At 49.9% G+C, this 24007-nt stretch overlaps 2 protein-coding genes across 2 annotated transcripts; both read left to right on the top strand.

The window, feature by feature from the left end:
- The first annotated feature begins 50 nt into the window (after window positions 1-50).
- Window positions 51-10113, top strand: pdcd6 (programmed cell death 6). The gene is made up of 6 exons (XM_084703142.1): window positions 51-231; window positions 3382-3443; window positions 6569-6613; window positions 8134-8292; window positions 9097-9206; window positions 9420-10113. The coding sequence occupies exons 1-6, from the start codon at window positions 149-151 to the stop codon at window positions 9516-9518; spliced, it is 558 nt and encodes a 185-aa protein (XP_084559268.1). The 5' UTR covers window positions 51-148; the 3' UTR covers window positions 9519-10113.
- Window positions 10114-11579: 1466 nt separating this feature from the next.
- On the top strand, window positions 11580-22016 carry LOC146274625 (uncharacterized). Its single transcript, XM_084703674.1, is given in 7 exon segments — window positions 11580-11637; window positions 12114-12284; window positions 15084-15181; window positions 15976-16040; window positions 16042-16112; window positions 20528-20677; window positions 21725-22016. Coding segments are annotated over 7 exon segments (888 nt in total). The 3' UTR covers window positions 22000-22016.
- The last annotated feature ends 1991 nt before the right edge of the window (window positions 22017-24007 follow it).

The raw sequence follows: 24007 nt of genomic DNA, 5'->3' as shown, positions 1-24007 counted from the left end.
AGTGTGGCGGTGGCCCTGTGACGTAGCGTATGGGAAGTGGTGAGAGAGTTTCACGCCACGCCTCTGCGCGAGGAATGTCAGTGACAGATTGAAGAGCGGAGGGGAGGCTTGTTTTTAATAGCACAAATTTAGCAGGAAAGCTTTTAAAATGGCATATCACAGTCCGTACAGAGCGGCTCCTTATAACAACGCGCCTCCGGACCAAGGGTTTCTTTGGAATATTTTTCAGAGGTGAGTAAAAAAAAACTAAAACAATTGAGTAGCCTATTTGTCCGCATTCGTTTAAGCTCCACGTTAGTACTGCTGTGTACCGCAGAACGGTCTCGAGGACTGAGCAAAGAACGGTTGTTTCCTTTTTACGAAAATGTTTTTGACTTACAGTATTATAGAAAGTTCATTTGTATGTCCTCCGTGGATGTTTGAGTGAAAATTGTACTTGACAATATGATTTTCACAACAAATAGCCATAACCCTTTAAACAAGATTGTACTTAAGATGTTGAGATGTGTGTATTACAGTTATGACAGTTTAGAACATTTTCACTCGTGCACACAGAAGGCCTGGTTAGTCATCATGATAGCAGTTACCAGTTTAAACCAGTACTTCATAACTGAAATGTATATTCATGTAGAATAATGGATTCTACCACGTACACATGCTGCTGTCATGTACGATCAGAACCAAACGTGGTAGCGCTTTCGAAATCAGTTTCAGAAAGTGTCACATAAAACTCATAATAACCGTGTCAAGCCCTGGCGTAAGGTTGGAGAGGAGAAGACAGTTGCTTGTGCCCCTTGTGGTAGTAATGAGTTATGTAATACTGCAGAGGATTCCTTAAGCTTTGCTTTCTCACAACATTAAAATGCTGCAGGCATGCAAGACCTGAAACACCTTTACAAATTATGAGGAGGCAAAACCTAGAAAACTGTTAGGCTTGTCTGGATTCATGGACATCCTCTCTCTCTCTCTCTCTCTCTCTCTCTCTCTCTCTCTCTCTCTCTCTCTCTCTCTCTCTCTCTCTCTCTCTCTCTCTCTCTCTCTCTCTCTCTCTCTCTCTCTCTCTCTCTCTCTCTCTCTAACACACACACACACACTCCCTCTGCCATGGTTCACTGCTCAGATGATTCCAGGGAGCAGAACTGCTGGTGTTTCTGCCTGGTGCTGGAATTCCCTTCTGTGTCATGTGACTTCACCAAGGTCAAAGGGTAAACATCATGACTCACTCAGTAACCCAGAGCTTTAGAGCTGTTTAGTCTGACTCATGGAACTCTCATACAAGCATGACTTGGTTTCCATGACACAACCTACACACAACAAAGAACCACACACGTCCGAAATGAGATCCAGATGGCTGTGTTAGATGTGTTCTAAGAAAACACATTGTGTTGACTGGCTCCTTAGTAGTCTTAACAGAAGTTATGAAACATATGGTTTTGTTTATCAGATTACTGAAGGACTGGAAGACTACGTGACACAAACAAAATCAGCAAATAGAGTTAGTCTATGTATTTTTAGCATATTGACAGTGTAGCAGTATACAACATGTCATGGAGAGAGAGAGGGGAGAGAGGTTTCAGCCTACGTGGTGCATGCTCTACCCTGTGAGCCATGAGGGCACCCTAACCCAGCTAGCTCTCAGACGTTTGAATGGAAAAGTTGCGCCAGTCCAGCCTAACATGTCCTGACCTGCCCACCCCGTAGGAAAGAGTGAGAGGCCTGGGAAACTCTCCGGTAGCAGCCATGGACTCGATAAACGTCCTGCATTCAGTAATCAAAACACACAGATGGTGACGCCTCAGGAAAAAAATAATGCTTTTTTAAATGAAGCACAACGCCTCTGCCTGTTTTACCTGCAGCTCAGAAGCTAAACAAAGCAGGGGTAGAGAGAGGGAGGGAAAGAGAGGGAGAGGGAGGGAGAGAGAAAGAGTAGTATGCTTTTTTCACAGCTCCGTTCCACACATATGCACCCTCTCAACCCCAACCGTGTTTAGTAAAGGCTGGTCACCAACTAGCCCTCCTTTCTACATTCCCCACCTCCACAGTCACAAAGCGGCCCTTCATGAAGAAGAAGCTGCCATGTTTTTCTTTGGGAGTTTCTCCCTTCATTCCAGCCATCTACACACTGGATTCGGTCCTTAGAGTTTGTAGGTCGGTAGGTTTGGACTGGAGGTTGCTAAGGAACGAGTGAGTCATGGGAGGGTTTCTCTGTAGACAACGAGAGGAGGTTGTTTCCTAACTGGAAGGCAAAGTGTTGTTGCTGTCAATACCCAACTCACAAACGTCTTCAGACATTCTCTCAGAAGCATTAGGGTTAGACAGAAAATCAAACCTCCAGGGCAGAGATTCCCAACCTGTGGGCCTGGGCCTAACTGGTCCTCCAGGGTAGGATAACACCACCAAACCAATGAAAACTAAAGAATGAAAAATGTAATAGCCTGTAAAAATAATGATATATACTGTTGGTAAATGATTATTACAATTCTTACAAATCTTAAATTACATTTTGCCTTTAATTCATCATGACAGAAACGTCAATAGTTACGCATGGCACGTTGACGATCAGGGGCGAATCTAGGTTCCCACTTTTGGGGGGGCTAAGCCCCTAGATAAAACCTATAATTTTTCCTGTGACCCAGCAAAATAGGGGGGTCTGGGGGCATGTTCCCCCAGAATACATTTTTGAAAATATCCTTTTAAATAGTGTCCTCTAGTGGGTTTTAGAACCCCCCCCCCCCAAAATAGGGCTATTTGGCTCTTGTGGTGTTGTTAAACATGTGTGATAAGCGCAAATTAAGTGAAAGAATATGTTGGGCGGCTGCTAAAATATTAGAGCTATGGAAAAGGTTGGCCATGGCTGCTCTCCAGGGCATATCAGGCCTTCAGGTGTATTGAAGTGTTATCTGATAGGGATGACTCAGATTCACTTCCATAAAACCTGTCTTCATCAAGCTGTAATCTTAAATTAGTTTTAGGTGTACTCTCTATGGTCTATAGTAGTCCTAGCTACAGTTCTGTTGCAGGATTGTGTCATCACCTCTTGTCTGTGGTTTCATGTTCCACAATGGTCCAGATTTGTAAAATAATACCCAATCACAGCAACATGTCCTGTTGTTCTCTGCTTTCACTACTGTGTGTCTGCCTGCAGTGTGTCTGCCTGCAGTACTGTCTCCTATCTGGCCCTCAGGGAGAAGCAGCTACCAATGCTGCTGTCCCCGCAGACACCACCAGATACCTGTCTCCTGACCACCAGGCTCAGTCTCGCTTTATTGAGGGATGTAAACTCGACACGAAGATTAGTGTGGATAAGGTTTCAGCTGGCGTGTGCTGGCGGTGTGTGTGTGTGTTCATTCAGCCAGTATCTAATCTGTGCTTCTTCCCCAGGGTGGACAAGGACAGAAGTGGAGTGATATCAGACACTGAACTGCAGCAGGCTTTATCAAACGGTACTTATCTCCATTCTCTGTACTCTACACTACCTCTCTCCATTCTCTCACCTTTATACCTCCTCCTTCCATTCTCTCTCATCCCTCCATCTTCTCTCCTCCTCCACCCATTCTCTCTCTCCTCTACAGATTAGGAGTTGTATTTTCATTCCAAAATGGCACAGGCAGGTGGAGTGGTCATACATATAGACATATATACATGTATACATATATACATATAGACATATATACATGTATACATATATACATATAGACATATATACATGTATATAATGTCTATGGTCATACAGGTCAAGTGACACAGTACAACACAGTAAACGGGTCCACTTCCTGTATGAGCCAGGTTATCAGTGTTGCCTGATAGTCAGCTCACCACCTCACAGCTGTGCAACCAGCACCACGTAGAACCAAAATGGATGGAATACACTAACAAGGGTTAGTTATTATGTAAGATGAGCCTGATTAGTAGACCTTGGTATGTAAAGCCTGAACATATTTTTAATAACCTCACTGAAAACATAACTTGTGATATTTTATAAGAAAAATACATCTGACACACACACAGTTTTATCTTCCCCACTAAAAAGCAACGATGGCGTCAGTAAAATAAGCTGTTATCTGTCCCAGGCGTTGGCAGGCTACAGAACACTGCTCAGGCTACAGAACACTGCTCAGGCTACAGAACACTGCTCAGGCTACAGAACACTGCTCAGGCTACAGAACACTGCTCAGGCTACAGAACACTGCTCAGGCTGCTAAAGGCAGGAAGGGGCAGTGTTCGCTGTCGCTCTAGTCCTGAAGCAGCGTGCCTGATAGACGTGTCCAGGCAGACCTGCTGGGTCCTGGTCTGATAGACGTGTCCAGGCAGACCTGCTGGGTCCTGGTCTGATAGACGTGTCCAGGCAGACCTGCTGGGTCCTGGTCTGATAGACGTGTCCAGGCACACCTGCTGGGTCCTGGTCTGATAGAGGTGTCCAGGCAGACCAGCTGGGAACCTGGTCTAATACAGTATCACGCCTCACCAACCCTGCCTGGGATGCTGCCATTGTCACCGTGGCGACCATCTTAGCCCGTCCAGGTTCCTCCATCTGCTTCCTGTCTCTCCCTCCTCCTCCTACTCATCCTCTCTCTCTCTCTCCTCCCTCCTCTTCCTGTCTCCTCCTCTTTCTCTCTCTCTCTCCTCCTCTTCCTCCTCTCTCTCTCTCTCTCTCTCTCTCTCTCTCTCTCTCTCTCTCTCTCTCTCTCTCTCTCTCTCTCTCTCTCCTCTCTCTCTCTCTCCTCCTCCTCCTCCTTCCTCTCTCCTCCTCCTCCTCTCTCTCTCCTCCTCCTCCTCTCTCTCCTCCCCCCACCGCTCTCATTGTTCTCTCCTTCTGCCACTCTTCTGCTTTCCTCCAACCCTCATTCCCTCCCCCTCTCCTGTCCAATCCCCCCTTCCTCTCAGATTCCCCCTCCCTCCCCATCACCTCCCCCAGAGAGCTGTGTGCCGGGGGGCTGAGGCACCAGTGTGTCCCCCTCTCCCCTCCTCCTCCCCAGGCCTGGTGACAACCCGCTGCCCTGGATGAATAGCCGATAGGCCTCAGCTGTAACTCTCCCGGCTTTCTATTGCGCACAATCTGTAACAGCCCCCCCCGCAATACATGCATCAGACAGGGGCCCTTCAGACAGGGGCCCTTCAGACAGGGGCCCTTCAGACAGGGGCCCTTCAGACAGGGGCCCTTCAGACAGGGGCCCTTCAGACAGGGGCCCTTCAGACAGGGGCCCTTCAGACAGGGGCCCTTCAGACAGGGGCCCTTCAGACAGGGGCCCTTCAGACAGGGGCCCTTCAGACAGGGGCCCTTCAGACAGGGGCCCTGAGCTGTGTGTGTGTGTGACAGTGTGTGAATGTGAGTGTGTGTTTGGGTTCACCTCACAAGGTTGAGCTCACCCCCATGTTTTTTTTTACGGTGTGTAATTGCATGTGTGTTACTGTGGTTGAATCCAGCCCTGTGTGTGTTCCAGTGTGTGAACAGCCGTGTGTGTGTGTGTGTGTGTGAAGTGTGCCCCTGCCTTGCCAATGGGACAAAGCTCCCTCTGTGCTGCACACACACAGCAACACACACACACACAGCAACACACACACACACACAGTAACACACACACACTGTAACACACACACACACAGCAACACACACAGCTCTCTGCCTCCTGGTGCCCTCTCTGGACCAGGGCTGGAAACACGTGGCAGCACTGCATGAGGAGCTCTGTCTGACCCCTCAGCACACACACAGGGCAGGTCAGGGCGGGGGACAGGGCAGGTCAGGGCGGGGGACAGGGCAGGTCGGGGCGGGGGACCGGGCAGGTCGGGGTGGGGGACAGGGCAGGGGGGGGTGGGGGACAGTGCAGGTCAGGGCGGGGGACCGGGCAGGTCGGGGTGGGGGACAGTGCAGGTCGGGGTGGGGGACAGGGCAGGGGGGGGTGGGGATACGGCTGTGCTGGAGTAGACCAGCAGTAGAATAGCTGTCATGGCCTACACCCCAGCCCCAGCACCAGCCAGTCATAAAACCAGCCTTTGGATAAAGAGTTCTTGCTTCATGGTCTGCAGCTGCTGAGGGAGGGCACTTAAACACTACAGTAGTTCAGGTTACTGCAGTGCCTCCCTGTCTGAGAGCTGAGGGGCGTGGGGGTGACTCAGCAGGGCGGGGGGGCTGATTAATGTCCAGGTCCTTCTGCCAGACACCTACGTTAGCCTGCCACACTGCTAACGTTAGCCTGCCACACTACTAACGTTAGTCTGGCACACTGCTAAAGATGGCCTGCTAAACTGCTAACGTTAGCCTGCTACACTGCTAACGTTAGCCTGGCACACTGCTAACGTTAGTCTGGCACACTGCTAACGTTAGCCTGCCACACTGCTAATGTTAGCCTGCTACACTGCTAACATTAGCCTGGCACACTGCTAACGTTAGCCTGCCACACTGCTAACGTTAGCTGCTACACTGCTAACGTTAGCCTGGCAGCTTAGCTCCCTCAGAACGCTGTGGTCTCAGGAGGGTCAGAATTTCTGGAGGAACACAACACTGTTAATACAGTAAATGTATGCTGAAATTATATTTTGTGAAATGTTAATTCCTGTCTCTCTGCTACAGGCACATGGACTCCCTTCAACCCTGTCACCGTACGTTCCATCATATGTGAGTCTCCCTCCCTCCCTCTATCCCTCTATCCCCCCCCCCCCCCCACCTCTCTGTAGCTCTCTAAAAACTGACAACACAACTGTCTTTTTGTCCTGCAGTAAATATTGTTTGTTGGTTATCCATGGCAACTTCCCCTTTTCGTTACCTGCTTGGCAACAACCTCTCACTGACCAATACCCACAAGGCACCACAGTAGATTGCAAACACACAGCTGTCAATAAAACAGCAGAAAAAGAGGATTTGTTTGAAAAGAGTACGTCTACTAAAAAGCCTTCTGTCAATAATAATTTACATGGTATTTATCTGAACTCTTCTTAACTAGTGTTGGGTGTGTGTGTGCATGCGTAATACACACGATGCATACTGTATGGTGTCAGACATGCAGACAGAACACTGTGTACGTGTGTTATGTTGTTTTGAGGCTTATGGCAGTTCCCTGGTCCCTGGGTTGACAGTACAATACAGTCCCTTGTGATCAAATAGCCACGCAGTGCTAGGCCAGCCATGTGACCTGATCTCTGTAATCACCACCATCAGGAGTTCAGGCAGGCAGGCAGGAGTTTCCACCTGTAGTCACAACTGAGATTATATCAGATCACACAGAGAACTACACTTCTACTAGAAGTGAACTACACCTCCCAGCATCCCTTTCACCTCTGATGCAACGCATGCATACATTATTATATCACTGGAAAGAATCCCATTAGTGTGTGTTTGTGTGAGCTGTTAGTGTGTGTGTGTGTTTTCCTGGGTTAGTGTGTGTGTGTGTGTGTGAGCTGTGAGTGTGTTCTCCTGGGTTAGTGTGTGTGTGTTTTTCCTGGGTTAGTGTGTGTGTGTGTGTGTTTTCCTGGGTTAGTGTGTGTGTGTTCTCCTGAGTTAGTGTGTGTGTGTGTGTGAGCTGTGAGTGCGTGTTCTCCTGGGTTAGTGTGCGCATGTTTTCCTGGGTTAGTGTGTGTGTGTTTTCCTGGGTTTGTGTGTGTGTGAGCTGTGTGTGTGTGTTCTCCTGGGTTAGTGTGTGTGTGTATGAGCTGTGTGTGTGTGTTTTCCTGGGTTAGTGTGTGTGTGTTCTCCTGGGTTAGTGTGTGTGTGTGTGTGTTCTCCTGGGTTAGTGTGTGTGTGTTCTCCTGGGTTAGTGTGTGTGTGTTCTCCTGGGTTAGTGTGTGTGTGTTTTCCTGGGTTAGTGTGTGTGTGTTCTCCTGGGTTAGTGTGTGTGTGTGTGTGTGTTTTCCTGGGTTAGTGTGTGTGTGTGTGTGTTCTCCTGGGTTAGTGTGTGTGTGTTCTCCTGGGTTAGTGTGCGTGTGTTCTCCTGGGTTAGTGTGTGTGTGTTCTCCTGGGTTAGTGTGTGTGTGTTCTCCTGGGTTAGTGTGTGTGTGTGTGAGCTGTGTGTGTGTGTTTTCCTGGGTTAGTGTGTGTGTGTGTGTGTGTTCTCCTGGGTTAGTGTGTGTGTGTGTGTGTGAGCTGTGAGTGTGTGTTCTCCTGGGTTAGTGTAATCAGCGTGTGCCCTGTCCTCTCCACAGCAATGTTTGACCGGGAGAACAAGGGGGGCGTGAACTTCAATGAGTTTGCCGGTGTTTGGAAGTACATCACAGACTGGCAGAACATCTTCCGCACCTATGACCGGGACAACTCAGGCTTCATCGACAAGAACGAGTTGAAGCAGGCGCTGACTGGGTTTGGTGAGTTGAGCTTCTCATGACCACGGAAGAGGTGGGCTCTTAAACACTACAGTAGTTCAGGTTACCGCACTGCCTCCCTGTCTGAGAGCTGGAGGGGTGGAGGTGAAGGTAGAGGAGGGCGGGGGTAGAGGTTGAGGAGGGCGGGGCTGCTGCAGGGATTACTGTAGTTCACAACGTTTGCCTCAAACCTTCCTGAGGGGTGTGAGGACCGACACGTGTCCTGATTAACGCCAAAAAGCAGATGAGTTCATCATAATACCTGTATAGATATGATTATTCATTTAACAGATGCTTTTGTGCAAAACAGCATACAGAGAGGGAATCAAACTAAATCTGCAGTCAGATACTCTAAACACTAGGCTCTTCCTCCCCCCAGCCCACCATCTGGGAGTATCTGAGCCCTGTGCTAGTGGAGCCTGTGTCTCTGCTGTTCCTCAGTATCACTCCTCTCTCACTGCCCACTCTTACCAGCCAGGGTCCTCTGACGCACACACTAGCTATCACAAACACAGCTTCAGCCAGCTACACCACCAGCACCACCACGTAGTATCTGGAAGTAGGGTTCGGAATGAAGGGTGTAGGAGGATGTGTGTGAGGTGATAGTGGCTCTGGGTGTGTGTGAGGTGTGTGTGTGTGAGGTGATAGTAGCTCTGGGTGTGTGTGAGGTGTGTGTGTGAGGTGATAGTAGCTCTGGGTGTGTGTGAGGTGTGTGTGTGAGGTGATAGTAGCTCTGGGTGTGTGTGAGGTGTGTGTGTGTGTGTGAGGTGTGTGTGTGTGTGAGGTGACGCTGTGCTGTGCCCTCAGGGTATCGCCTGTCAGACCAGTTCTACAGCACCCTCATAGAGAAGTTTGACCGGCAAAGGAAAGGACAGGTGGCCTTCGACGACTTCATCCAATGCTGCATCGTTCTACAGGTGAGAAATGTGCCTCATTCCGCAGGTGCTTTTATCTGATGTACAGGGGGACTCGAACCTCTTGATCTGTAGTCAGATACTCTAACCACTGAGCCTGAACTCCTATCCTCTCTATCTTCATACACTGGAAAGATCCTGTTGAAATATCCTCATCACATAACAGCAGAGGACCTGAATGTGTCATGTTCAGCTGAACACTGTGTCCTCCTGCAGAGGCTGACGGATGTGTTCAGGCGCTACGACACAGACCAGGACGGCTGGATCCAGGTGTCGTACGAACAGTACCTCTCCATGGTGTTCAACGTGGTGTAGTACAGCACAAGCAGACACAGCCGTGTCCACGCCACCTCCTTCCAGGAAGTCTTCCTTGTTGAGGCAGCCAATCAAAACACAGACTGACTGGGACTCTGGGATTGGAAGACAGGACATTACTCTCCCTTCGTCTGTCTGTCTGTCTGTCCGTCTGTCTTTGTTCATAAAGTTTGTTAAACGTCTTAATAATGATTCAACAAACCTGGATATCTGTGTTTAAGGTAAATCTGCATTGTAAATAACCTTCAGGGTTGACTCGCATGCTGTCAGGAAACGTGTTCCGGTGTCGAAGCATGCTCCCCATCTACTCCGACCTACTCTGCTAAAGCTAAAGCCATGTTTACAGAAACTGTGACAGCAGGTGACAAGGGTCACACCTGCTTTTAGATTCACTCACATGCCAGCTACGCCATACCTGTATAGACTTATTTTTAACAAGCAAATCTACAAATGTTAGAGCAGATTATTATACTTAGGGGAAGCATATGCTTTTGTATGTCTTGATTTTTTGTGCATGATGCCTTAATCTGTAAAAAAAAAAAAAACAACACAAGAGGAATCTCTTTTATTAAAAAACAAAGAAACCAACTGAAAAGACGACTGTGACTAATGATTTTGATGTGGATGGAAAGCAAGTTTGATTGCAGTTTAAAAGTAAACATGTTGTTCCCCACTGGTAATCTGGCTCCCCCTTGGGTCATTCAGATAACAGTTTCAATGTGGTAATAATAATATAATCATCTGTAATATTTTTTCAACTCAAAAAGGTTTAAGAAAAAAGGTTTTGGAAAGGTTGAAAAATATTTTCGAAAAATAGTTTTCTCAAAAAATGTGCATCATTGATGAGTACTTGATGATGACTCTACCACTGTTCTAGGGTACTCTATTGTGCTTTAATCTACTGTTTCAGGCTTGTCTGTTCTCCCCTCCTCTCTTCTCACTGTGTGGAAAAAAAGTTTTGAAAGGTTGAAAAAATATTTTCTAAAAAAGGTTTCGAAAGGTTGAAAAAATATTTTCTACAAAACGTTTGTATAATTGACGAGTACTTGATGATTACTACAATACTCTACTTAACTCTATTGTACTATGCTTAAAGGCAGGGTAGGCAATGTTGTTGAGAAGCACTTTTTGTATTATTTGCCGTAAGTAATTTCATAACTTGATAGCAACCAATAAATCTAAAGGTTTGATGGTAATATAAAATAATTCCGCCATTTGTGGGCGTTGCAATACTGTAATAAACTTGACCAATCATTAAGGGATACCCTGACTAGTGATTGGACGGGCTACCTGTCTGTCTACCTACCTACCTGCGCGCACTCTGCCCCTCCACTCAATGGTCTTTACTGTAGTATTGTGGAACTGGCTTTGAAGGAAGGAGGTGGGATATTTTGATTTGAATCGTGTCCAACCGAAAATAGCTCGCTTCGCGCAACTTGCCTATCCTGCCTTTAGGACTTTGTTCTCCTCTCTCTTCTCCCTTCACAGTGTGAAAAAAGCTTGATTTTATGTCTTCTAAAAATACGTTTTGAAAGTTTGAAAAAACTAGCTTACATTTGTTGTGCGTGACAGGCAGGAAATGTTTGTCTATTCAAACTAAAGTCATGTCCTCCTGCCAGCACCTTCGCTGTACCGAATCCCCGGACAATACACCTTTGATTCTAGTTTCTAAGCGGACCGTTTAAGTGACACCCTTAGAGAAAAGTTAGTTTGAAAAGTTTCGCTAGCATAGTTAGTTATAGGCATACTTTTTTTCAATATATAAATAGCGAGCAGTGTGGACAGAGCTAAACCCAGGAGTCACAATCTAGACCTTAAACTTTCCCGATGTCTTGGCAGACATGGAAGCGTATTTTCAGAGCTCAAAGTCTGAGGAGAGTTACTTCTCCCAGAGAGGTTAGCCGAGCCCAGTTCTGCAGCGCTGGCGACGGAGGGCGAAACACGACCTCTGCAGAGAAAGGAGGGACGGATACGTAGCTGTTCAGACGTAATACAACAGAAATTAATGTATGAAAAGTAAAAAAAAAACACTATATCAGAAACATATTAGTTTCACCTGTAATGACGTGTATTGAACAGCAGGCGGCAGCGCACCCTCGCCTTCAGGGAAAGTGGGAAGGTGACCCGGCTGAAGGGTATTTGGATGCCGTCTCCCTAAAGAGAAGCGAGAATTTTATAGAGTACATTTACTATTAGGTGCCTGCGCACAGCTGTAAACAACTGTAGAAGATGCGCAAACTTTCAGACTTATTCCAATCTTTTAGGGCGTTCACAGTACATGATATACGTAGAGCTACATATTTAATTATAAATTGGATATAATACTGTTGGTTATAGTCGTCTTATTTCAGGGAGTGCTTTTGCAGACCCTGGGTCTGAGTGGTGTCTTCAGTAGTCATGCAGTGTCACTGGGGTTAGGGTTAGGGTTATGACCATGTCCACATGGCCAACTATCCTCTACTGTCATCCAGCCAGATCTCTCTCACAGAACAATTTACATTCCATTCCTCAAGTTGCTGGCGAGCGACTCTGTTTGTTGGGTCGGCGCTCAGCCTCTGAGCGATGTGTCTTCTTCTTCTTTGGCATTGTGTGCAGTCTCTGGGCAGACTGTGGTCTCTGCCAGGCGAGGAGCGGTGGTTACTGTGGCGATAAACCGTCCGGAGGTGCGTAACGCGGTGAACCGGGAGACTGCGGCGAGGCTGGTGGACGAGCTGTCTGCCTTCGACCGAGACCCCCAGCTGAGTGTGGCGATTTTCCATGGAAACGGTGAGAAGAGACCCCATAATCCCTGTCTAGGAGCTGTGTGTGTGTGTGTGTGTGTGTGTGTGTGTGTGTGTGTGTGTGTGTGTGTGTGTGTGAGAGAGAGAAAGAGAGAGAGAGAGACTTGACTGTCGTCCTCCTCCTTCTTTCTCATCCCTCCTCCCTCCCCATAGTCCCTCCTTCTCTCTCATCCCTCCTCCCTCCCCATAGTCCCTCCTTCTCTCTCATCCCTCCTCCCTCCCCATAGTCCCTCCTTTTCTCTCATCCCTCCTCCCTCCCCATAGTCCCTCCTTCTCTCTCATCCCTCCCAAGTCCTGCTGCTCATAGATGTGCTGGAGGGGTCTTGAGGGGTCCTGAGAGCCATTGGAGCCTGTGCCTGTATTACACACCTACACACACACCTACACACACACACACCTACACACACACCTACACATACACACACACCCAGCTGCTAGGGGTCTGCTCCGTGTCAGACCCAGTGCAGCAGCATCATACCACCCTGGTAATACCTTTCAGAATAATCATGTGGTATGGGTCCTAATGAAGTCCTTCACTGGAAATAATGTTCAGCCTGGGCCCTCTCCCTGGACCCTCTCCCTGGACCCTCTCCCTGGGCCCTCTCCCTGGACCCTCTCCCTGGGCCCTCTCCCTGGGCCCTCTCCCTGGGCCCTCTCCCTGGGCCCTCTCCCTGGGCCCTCTCCCTGGGCCCTCACAAGTGCTCACTTCATCTGCCTGGCTGCGCACTGCAGACTGGAGAGAAGCCAGGAGGAGCCTGATCCATGTCAGACTGAAAGCACTCTGGCAAAGTGCTGCTCTGTGATATGCGCTGGGTCCGTTATGTGTTGTTAATATGCCCAAAGCATTCTGTGTGTTGACTTGCACCTCTGCCGTCGCAAGATGGCCGGCCGCTGCGATGATTAGTCATTGTTCCATGTTTCTAAATGACAGGTTGACGTGTGCAGGTTGAAATATGAACTCTGGGAACGTGAGGAAGCAGTTTTCCTCTTGTGATGATGTGGGTCTCAGTACTTTTCTCTTGCTATATTATCAGTAATGGGTAATTGCACCTGTTTGCCGCATATTTTGTAGCCTGGCTCTGCCCTCCTACGTACTTCCACTCAATTTGGATTTTGCTTGTGTACTAGGTCTGGGATTTCAGTGCCTCAGTCGGTTTTCAGAAACACATTTTTTGTAGGTCCAATTAGCGAACAGAGGGAGTGGCTGAGAATGATGATGTTGATGTCGTGCGCTAGTTTGAGTTGTAGTTCAGTCATGGCGGCAGAGAAAGATGCGAGCGAAGCTATTTGGTCCCTTGTGACAACGCTGCCAAAAATTCATAAATTAAAGCCGAAGCAAGAACATTCCTTGCTGAGTTTTGTTGGTGGCCATGATGTTGTGGCCCTCCTCCCCACGGGGTTCGGGAACAGTTTGATTTTCCAGCTACGGCAGCTAGCCCCGTTACAGTAGTGGTGAAGGAATTGGCTAAGGCGAACGCTAGCAATTGTTAATGGCAGATCCAGAGTGGCTCTTGGCAGATCCAATAGTTTTAAACTTCCACAGAGTACCCGCCCTTAAGGAAGTTAACGCTTGTCAATGGAGCGATCCCAGACTCTCTGTACAAATAAAATGTACGAGGGTCTGGTTAAGACCAGGCTACATATTTTGAGCTTTTTGGAATCATATTTCCACATGTTTGTGGTCAGGTGAAGTGAAAGATTAGCCATCTGTTTGTGAAGCTCTAAAGGTTCCTGAGCTCTGAAATCAGACTAGTTAGTTATCCAGACTGTTACGTAAGGAATAATGTTAGTTATCCAATCTCATCATCATCTTCACCATCATCCTCACCATCATCATCACCATCATCCTCACCATCATCAACATCATCATCACCACCACCACCATCATCCTCACCATCCTCACCATCATCATCCTCACCATCATCAACATCATCATCACCACCACCACCATCATCCTCACCATCATCATCACCATCATCACCACCACCACCATCATCCTCACCATCATCAACATCATCATCACCACCACCACCATCATCCTCACCATCATCATCCTCACCATCATCTTCACCATCATCCTCACCATCATCATCACCATCATCACCACCACCACCATCATCCTCACCATCATCAACATCATCATCACCACCACCACCATCATCCTCACCATCATCATCCTCACCATCATCTTCACCATCATCCTCACCATCATCATCACCATCATCACCACCACCACCATCATCCTCACCATCATCATCACCATCATCACCACCACCACCATCATCCTCACCATCATCATCCTCACCATCATCTTCACCATCATCCTCACCATCATCATCACCATCATCCTCACCATCATCAACATCATCATCACCACCACCACCATCATCCTCACCATCATCCTCACCATCATCCTCACCATCCTCACCATCATCACACTCACAAGTGCAGCCTCACCCTTTACAGCTCTGTTCCTCAGTTGTGTTGTAGTGTTTGTACTCTGGAGTCATGTTGTATTTACCACATCATCCAACACCAGGGCGTAGGGCCTGGGGTGTTGCTTCCGTGCTGAGCTGTGTGTGTGTGTGTGTGTGTGTGAGAGAGAGAGAAAGAGAAAGAGAGAGAGAGACTTGACTGTGGCTCTCTATTGGAGTGAGGTCCTCCTCATTCAGAACAAACCTCTCTCCTAATTGCAGCTCTGACTCTCTAAAGTCCTGCTTGTTTCCCCCCCCTCTCCTCCCCAGGCTCCAGCCACCATACTCAGTAATCTTGTGGTCTCTTCCAGGAGGGAATTTCTGTGCTGGTTACGATCTGAAAGAGCTGGCCAATCATACGGCCTCCGTCAAATTGGAGCAAGATGTCACCAAAGGCCCTGGTCCTATGGTGAGCTGGCTTGTCTGCAGAGCTCCCAGTCTGTCTATCAACAGATGGGGCTATGTGGAGGAGTGTCAGGGGTAGAGCATTGTAGAGGAGAAAGGTTTTTCGCAAAGATTTTTGTACTTTTTTTCTTGTTGCCTTCTGCCTTGCTTTATGGTAGATTTGTAGACTAGCTTACATTTGTGGTGCTCGATAACCAGGAAATGAAGTTGTGCAATGACAGTAAAAATATTGAAACATTTTATTTCAAAAGAAAAATGTCAACCTTTTTAGAAACTTTTTTTACATATTTTTCTTATTGCCTTCTGCCTTGCTCCATGGTACAGTAACAAAGTATTTGTACCTGGTTACTTCTCTCTGGCTAGCGGTATAGGTTATTACAACAGTGTGGCCCAGGTAATGTAACCTTCACTGAAAGGGTTGTTCTGATCTTCAGTGCAGCTGTAGCCTCTGTGTGTGTCTGTGTCTGTGCAGTGCAGCTGTAGCCTCTGTGTGTGTCTGTGTCTGTGCAGTGCAGCTGTAGCCTCTGTGTATGTCTGTGTCTGTGCAGTGCAGCTGTAGCCTCTGTGTGTGTCTGTGTCTGTGCAGTGCAGCTGTAGCCTCTGTGTGTGTCTGTGTCTGTGGACATCATCTGTTGGGGCTCGTCTATGTTTGGAACTGAAGTGGTCGTCTTATAATATGTCAAACACGAATATGTAAATGATTTATGGTTGTGGGAGTTCTGTGATATTTTTGTACTCTATCTCTAGTGTCTGTCTGATGCAGTGTGTGTGGTGGTGTGTGTGTTGTGGTGTCCCCAGGGACCCTCCAGGCTGCAGCTGTCTAAGCCCCTGATAGCAGCGGTCAGTGGCTACGCGCTGGCTGGAGCTGGCTCTGCTGGCCGACCTCAGGGTGCTGGACGAGAGCACCATCATGGGGGTGTTCTGTCGCAGGTTTGGTATGTTCCTCCTCCTCCTCTCCCCCTCCTCTCCCTCCCTCTCCTCCTCCTCTCCCCCTCCTCCTCCTCCTTTCCCTCCTCTCCCTCCTCTCTCTCTCTCTCTCTCTCTCTCCTCTCTCTCTCTCTCTCTCTCTCTCTCTCTCCCTCTCTCCCTCCTCTCTCCCTCTCTTCCTCCTGTCTCTCCCTCTTCTCTCCCTCTCTCCCTCTCCCTCCTCTCTCCCTCTTCTCCCTCCTCTCTCCCTCTCCCTCTCTCTCCCTCTTCTCCCTCCTCTCTCCCTCTCTTCCTCCTGTCTCTCCCTCTCTCTCTCTCCTCTCTCTCTCTCTCTCTCTCTCTCTCTCTCTCTCTCTCTCTCTCTCTCTCTCCCTCTCTCCTTCCTCTCTCCCTCTCCCTCTCTCTTCCTCCTCTCCCTCTCTCCCTCCTCTCTCCCTCTCTTCCTCCTGTCTCTCCCTCTCCGTCTTCTCTCCCTCTCTTCCTCCTCTCTCTCCCTCTTCTCTCCCTCCTTTCTCCTTCTCTTCCTCCCCTCCTCCCTCCCCTCCACCCTCCTCTCCTGTCTGCCCTCCTCTCGGTCCTCTCCTCCACCCTCCCCTCCACCCTGCGTTCCACCCTCCCCTCCTCTCTACCCTCCCCTCCGCCCTCCTCTCCGCCCTCCCCTCTACCCTCTCCTCCACCCTCCCCTCCACCCTGCCCTCCACCCTCCCCTCCTCTCCGCCCTCCTCTCTGCCCTCCCCTCCACCCTCCCCTCCCCTCCACCCTCTCCTCCACCCTCCCCTCCACCCTCTCCTCCACCCTCTCCTCCACCCTCCCCTCCACCCTCCCCTCCACCCTCCCCTCCACCCTCTCCTCCACCCTCCCCTCCACCCTCTCCTCCACCCTGCCCTCACTTCCACCCTGCCCTCACCTCCACCCTCTCCTCCACCCTCACCTCCACCCTCACCTCCACCAGCTTGTCCTCAGAAGCCCCCAGGTCACCATGTCTCAGGGATCAGTATTGGTGAGTGGTCAGTAGTTGATGAGTTCTGATGTCATGTGTTCATGTTCGGATCTAGGGACCGATCTTCTTGTCACACGGCCCCCAGATATGGCTGGAAGGATGGCCTGATGTTTTTGTGTCCTTCATGTTAGCAGTCATAACTTCTTGTTGGTAGAATCATAACTTTGTGTCAGCAGAGTCAAGATCTGAGTGTTTACAACTGAGGTGTGAACATCCCAACCAGGAGTCTCTGTAGTCGTGTGTGTGTGTGTGTGGTTGAGATGTCCTGACCACAGGTGGACCGTAGTCATGGAGACCACAGCTCTCCTGACCCAAAGCTCAGAGATGGCCTGAAGCCCTCTAGCCCTGGAGTGTGTGTGTGTGTGTGTGTGTGCATGCCTGAATGTGTTTGTGAATGCGTGTGTGTTTTATGTTTCTGAGTGAGATTTAGTGTTTCAGACCTCGATCTGTTCAGGTTTCCCCGTACATACAGACAGTTAGCAGTGACAGACAGTTAGCAGTGACAGACAGTTAGCAGTGAGGGTCTAACATGGACCTGTGGTCTGGCTGGGGATCAAACCTCCACTCTGATCTTCATTCCTCATGGTTTCCCCAGCCTCCTCCTGTCTGGCTCACATGCTCCACAAGCTGCAGCCAGGACTTCAAAGACAAACTACTCAGAGAGTTGAACTTTTCCTCTCCTTATCCACCCTGTCAGGGTTTCTCTGGAAATCTCTAATCCGGATCAGACAGCCTAACCCTCATGAGAGCCTGTTGAGGAGGGCTGTGCTGTGAGGAGGGCTGTGCTGTGAGGAGGGCTGTGCTGTGAGGAGAGCTGTGCTGTGAGGAGGGCTGTGCTGTGAGGAGGGCTGTGCTGTGAGGAGGGCTGTGCTGTGAGGAGAGCTGTGCTGTGAGGAGGGCTGTGCTGTGAGGAGGGCTGTGCTGTGAGGAGAGCTGTGCTGTGAGGAGGGCTGTGCTGTGAGGAGAGCTGTGCTGTGAGGAGAGCTGTGCTGTGAGGAGGGCTGTGCTGTGAGGAGGGGTGGATGCCAGTATCACCAGCAGACTGGAGAGCTGAGGGAGAACCAGCCTTCATTCAGCACTTCTCTGCCACTTCTCCCTCTAGCCCAGTGGTTCTCTACCTTGGTCCTCAAGCCCCCGTGTTCTGCATGTTCTAGATGTTTTAAATGCATTTATCAAACTTCTACTGAGCTTAATATTGTGTTGATAATAAGTGTGCTTTTCTTCCTCTTGGGATTCCCAGTGTGTGTGCACTGGGCCTGCAGTGCATACAGTCAGGAAGAGAAACACCTCTTATATCTATTCTGGGAGACAATAGGCCAAGGCCTTGGCCAATAGGCTCTGCTGACACATGCAGAACCCTGCTTCAGCCGGTCTGGCACAAGACAAGGACCTCTGCTATCAGCAGGAGCGTGGCAGGAGGATCAGAGAGACACATCTAAGCAGGGCAGCTCTCTCTCAGGTCTCCACAGCACCTGCAGCGGGCCACCACCCTGCAGGCCAGCCTCCAAAGGTGTCCTTTTGTTTTAGACGACTTCAAGGCGGCGTCTCCCCACACACACCGGATCCATTCACAGAGAACAAAGGCTGAGGAGCAAACAGGACACGCCAGAGACAAGGGGGTCTGTCTCCGGGGGCAGGGTGGGGGGCAGGGTGGGGGGCAGGGTGGGGGGCAGGGCAGGATAAGAAGAGCTTTCCGGCTACTGATAACATGGTGCCAACAGCACTGAGACTGTCTAGGCCAGCCTGCCTTCACTCTCTCTCTCTCTCCCCCCTGTTCCTAATCTGTCTGTCTCTCCTGACTCTAATATGACTCTCCCTGTCTCTAATGACTCTCCCTGTCTCTAATCTGTCTCTCTCTCCCTCTGTCTCCAATCTGTCTCTCCTGTCTGTAGACTGCCCCTCTCTTCCTCCTGCCTCTAATCTGTGATGCTTCCCCAGTGAATATTAGGATCTGGCCTCCCTCCTCCCCACCTATTTTGCCCCCTTACGGAGGACCCAGATCAGTGTTTAGTTTCAGATGTATTAACACCAGAGATGGCAAAAATACACACATCTCAAGTAGAAGTACAGATACTCATGTCTAAAAAGTTGAAGTGCTGACACACTTTCTGCTCATAACTTATCAATTTTCACAAATAATTTCCACATATGTTTCACTAACATTTTTTCTCAAATATTTGTCAAAATATACAAAATATTACCAAAAACATTTCACCAAGAAATGCATACATATTTTTGACACATTTTTCACATATTTTTCTTGTTGCCTTCTGCCTTGCATTATGGTAGCTTTGTAGACTATCTTACGTTTCTTGTGCGTGATAACCAGGAACAAAGGACAAGTAACAAGCCTTGCTTGTAAGAATTAAAAAGTACAGATATTTGTGTAAAAAGTGTAAGGAGTGAAAGTAAAAAAAATAAAATAATTCAGAGTATTGTTTGTTTGATTTATGAGAGAGAATTGGGAACCTTTTATCCCTGGATACGAGGAGACAGGGTTTCCAGCACTTGTTCTTGGGGGCCTTGTGCAGATGATTTGGGGTTATAAAAACATGTGACATCATGAGCTGTGCAGGATGTGGGCAGGCCCAGACTGGGACGGAGGTGTTATGGGCTGTGCAGGATGTGGGCAGGCCCAGACTGGGACGGAGGTGTTATGGGCTGTGCAGGATGTGGGCAGGCCCAGACTGGGACGGAGGTGTTATGGGCTGTGCAGGATGTGGGCAGGCCCAGACTGGGACGGAGGTGTTATGGGCTGTGCAGGATGTGGGCAGGCCCAGACTGGGACGGAGGTGTTATGGGCTGTGCAGGATGTGGGCAGGCCCAGACTGGGACGGAGGTGTTATGGGCTGTGCAGGATGTGGGCAGGCCCAGACTGGGACGGAGGTGTTATGGGCTGTGCAGGATGTGGGCAGGCCCAGACTGGGACGGAGGTGTTATGGGCTGTGCAGGATGTGGGCAGGCCCAGACTGGGACGGAGGTGTTATGGGCTGTGCAGGATGTGGGCAGGCCCAGACTGGGACGGAGGTGTTATGGGCTGTGCAGGATGTGGGCAGGCCCAGACTGGGACGGAGGTGTTATGGGCTGTGCAGGATGTGGGCAGGCCCAGACTGGGACGGAGGTGTTATGGGCTGTGCAGGATGTGGGCAGGCCCAGACTGGGACGGAGGTGTTATGGGCTGTGCAGGATGTGGGCAGGCCCAGACTGGGACGGAGGTGTTATGGAGGCTCGGGGTCATTTAGGGAGCTGAATGGAGCAGAAGCTGTTCAAACACAGACTTTATGCTCATAACTTACTCTCAGAAACACTCCACAGCGACAAGTCATCAGTCAAGAATGATTATGGTACCAGTATCTCTACCAATGTACAGAGAGAGAGGGTTCTCCTGTTTAAGGTTCTCATTGTTCTGTCTGGGTTCCACAGGAGTTCCTCTGATCGACAGCGGCACTGTCCGCCTCCCCCACCTCATTGGCTTATCCCGGGCCATGGACCTCATTCTGACTGGTCGGCCAATCGGTGCACAGAAGGCCCTGGCCTTCGGATTGGTTAACAGAGTAGTGCCGGGTGGTCAGGGTATGTGAGCCTTAGAGGCGCTTGTCTCTTCGCAGCTTATTGTTATATATTTCATTTTCTATAGTCCTGTTTTTTCATCCTCCTCTCCTGGTTATGATAAAACAGGCCGGAGCAGTAACTCATAGATAGTTCCTTCCACTCCCCCATTCATAACAGCAATCCAGTGCTGATTTACATTATATTTGCATTTCAACATGGTATTTCCTGTATTAATTCATGAAAGGTCTTCCATCACAGTGGAAAGGCCTTCCACAGGCTCTGGAGCAGTCAGAGTCCTACTGCCCTGCTGCCAGGAGGCTAGGCCTGCTGAGCTACCTAGAGCCAGGAGGCTAGGCCTGCTTAGCTACCTAGAGCCAGGAGGCTAGGCCTGCTTAGCTAGCTAGAGCCAGGAGGCTAGGCCTGCTTAGCTAGCTAGAGCCAGGAGGCTAGGCCTGCTGAGCTACCTAGAGCCAGGAGGCTAGGCCTGCTTAGCTACCTAGAGCCAGGAGGCTAGGCCTGCTTAGCTAGCTAGAGCCAGGAGGCTAGGCCTGCTTAGCTACCTAGAGCCAGGAGGCTAGGCCTGCTTAGCTAGCTAGAGCCAGGAGGCTAGGCCTGCTTAGCTAGCTAGAGCCAGGAGGCTAGGCCTGCTTAGCTAGCTAGAGCCAGGAGGCTAGGCCTGCTTAGCTAGCTAGAGCCAGGAGGCTAGGCCTGCTTAGCTAGCTAGAGCCAGGAGGCTAGGCCTGCTTAGCTAGCTAGAGCCAGGAGGCTAGGCCTGCTTAGCTACCTAGAGCCAGGAGGCTAGGCCTGCTTAGCTAGCTAGAGCCAGGAGGCTAGGCCTGCTTAGCTAGCTAGAGCCAGGAGGCTAGGCCTGCTTAGCTACCTAGAGCCAGGAGGCTAGGCCCGCTTAGCTAGCTAGAGCCAGGAGGCTAGGCCTGCTTAGCTAGCTAGAGCCAGGAGATACCAAGTGGTGAGATCTAAATATAGAAGGGGGGATATGTGCGTGTGTGTATGTTTATGCGTGTGTGTATGTTTTCATGTGTTTTACATGCGTGTGTGTGTATGTGTCAGCCCTGAAGGCAGCTATGGAGCTGGCTGAGCAGATCAGCTTGTTCCCCCAGCAGTGTATGCGTGCCAACCGCTCCTCTGCTCTCCACAGCGTGTACGCCGCCGCCTCGCTCTCCACTGCCATGCAGTACGAGGCCCAGCAGGGGGCGCCGGTCCTCCGGGACGAGGCCGTCGCCGGGGAAACCAGCTTTACCTGCGGAGTAGGGAGAGGTTCATCTGAGAGAACGACACCTGAGGGAGGAGGTGAAGAGGCGGGAGGGTCCTCTGGCACAGCATAGAAGTAGGAAGCAGTGGTCAAGGCATCAACAGGTACAGAACTGCACATATGAGGGCTACAACGTGTGTGTGGACAGCAAGGAGCAGAGCTCAGTCTGTTTGGCTCTATAATTACCCCACGGCAGACTTTGCTGTTCAACTGAACTTGTGACGGGAAACATTCCTTGTATACACCTCACACACAGTTGTGTGTGTGGATGTGCGCGTGGTGTGTGTGTGCTCATGTGGATGTGTGTTTGTGTGTTAATTAGGTTGAGGAGAGACACTGTCTAGACGCCATGATCACAGGACACACAGTCCCTGTTTAGTGTTTCTCCCTGCATGCTCACCTAAACACCCATCACTACTTCACCTGCTCTGCCTCAGGGAACACACACTCAGAGAACACACAGCCCACACACACAGAGGACTCACACACACACACAGAGCACACACACACAGAGCACACACACACACAGAGCACACACACGTATGCACAGTGATGATTTGTAAATAAACATTGTCTACCGGTCAACAAACAAGGAACAATGTGTTTTCATTGTTAAACTTTCCTAGATACGATTATACAACTACTGTCAGGACAGTCTCCTACTGAAGACCAGGACAGTCTCCTACTGAAGACCAGGACAATCTCCTACTGAAGACCAGGACAGGCTCCTACTGAAGACCAGGACAGTCTCCTACTGAAGACCAGGACAGGCTCCTACTGAAGACCAGGACAGGCTCCTACTGAAGACCAGGACAGGCTCCTACTGAAGACCAGGACAGGCTCCTACTGAAGACCAGGACAGGCTCCTACTGAAGACCAGGACAGGCTCCTACTGAAGACCAGGACAGTCTCCTACTGAAGAGCTGGTCCAGCAAGATGGGGTCTGGATGGGGAGGTGGGGTCTGGATGGGGAGGTGGAGGGGGTGGGGTCTGGATGGGGAGGTGGAGGGGGTGGGGTCTGGATGGGGAGGTGGAGGGGGTGGGATCTGGATGGGGAGGTGGAGGGGGTGGGGTCTGGATGGGGAGGTGGAGGGGGTGGGGTCTGGATGGGGAGGTGGAGGGGGTGTGGTCTGGATGGGGAGGTGGAGGGGGTGGGGTCTGGATGGGGAGGTGGAGGGGGTGGGGTCTGGATGGGGAGGTGGAGGGGGTGGGGTCTGGATGGGGAGGTGGAGGGGGTGGGGTCTGGATGGGGAGGTGGAGGGGGTGGGGTCTGGATGGGGAGGTGGAGGGGGTGGGGTCTGGATGGGGAGGTGGAGGGGGTGGGGTCTGGATGGGGAGGTGGAGGGGGTGGGGTCTGGATGGGGAGGTGGAGGGGGTGGGGTCTGGATGGGGAGGTGGAGGGAGGATGTTAGCATGTGTAGCTTTGATGCTACCAGGTCTTCCCTCCCAGATAAGACAGGCTAGATAGCGCCCCAACCCCCCCCCCCCCCTCCAGCTGTATCTATCCGGGATCAGCATCTGGTCTCTGGGACAGACACAACATCACAGGGGAGGGCTGGGGCCAGCCAGCCATCCAGACAACCAGCCAGCCAGCACAAACACACTTCTACACACTTCTAAACATATTCCTCTTTACCCCAGTAAGTAGGGGTTTATACTTTTTCAACCTGGGATTTAGCTTTGTCTTGTTGTGGCCCTGACAGCTTGCCTAGCTACATTTGTCTTATCAAAGCATTTCTTTGAAATACTCTTAAAATAGAATACATTGGCACAGTGCCAGGTGACATACAGGAAAGCATTTTTTACATAGGTGGTTGGTTGGTTTGTGTATAGGATGGGATGAACATTTTTTATATGTAGGCTATAGTTGCTTACAGTCACTAAATTCAGAGGTCCACATCAAAACAATATAGGAGTATATCTCAGCTCACCAAAACGTGTGTATATATATAGGCACAGCTGTGTGCTATAGTTTTGTCTTGTTATTTTCCGTTTCATCGTCAGGGGTCGTGGCTAAGCAAGATATACCCCATCAAAAAGCGCTGGCTAATAAATGTGTAACTCGTCGAGCGTATTTCCAA

Source organism: Hypomesus nipponensis, chromosome 8, assembly GCF_054491055.1.
Source record: "Hypomesus nipponensis isolate SF chromosome 8, ASM5449105v1, whole genome shotgun sequence".
In the NCBI taxonomy this organism is placed as follows: domain Eukaryota; kingdom Metazoa; phylum Chordata; class Actinopteri; order Osmeriformes; family Osmeridae; genus Hypomesus; species Hypomesus nipponensis.
This window is presented reverse-complemented; position numbering and strand designations above follow the sequence as displayed.

Bases quoted from the DNA above. Each gene is read 5' to 3' on its own strand.
- pdcd6 (XM_084703142.1), top strand. From the start codon at position 149: ATGGCATATCACAGTCCGTACAGAGCGGCTCCTTATAACAACGCGCCT. The intron at 3,444-6,568 runs GTACTTATCTCC...TCTCTGCTACAG, and splicing joins GCAGCAGGCTTTATCAAACG to GCACATGGACTCCCTTCAAC. The intron at 8,293-9,096 runs GTGAGTTGAGCT...CTGTGCCCTCAG, and splicing joins GCAGGCGCTGACTGGGTTTG to GGTATCGCCTGTCAGACCAG.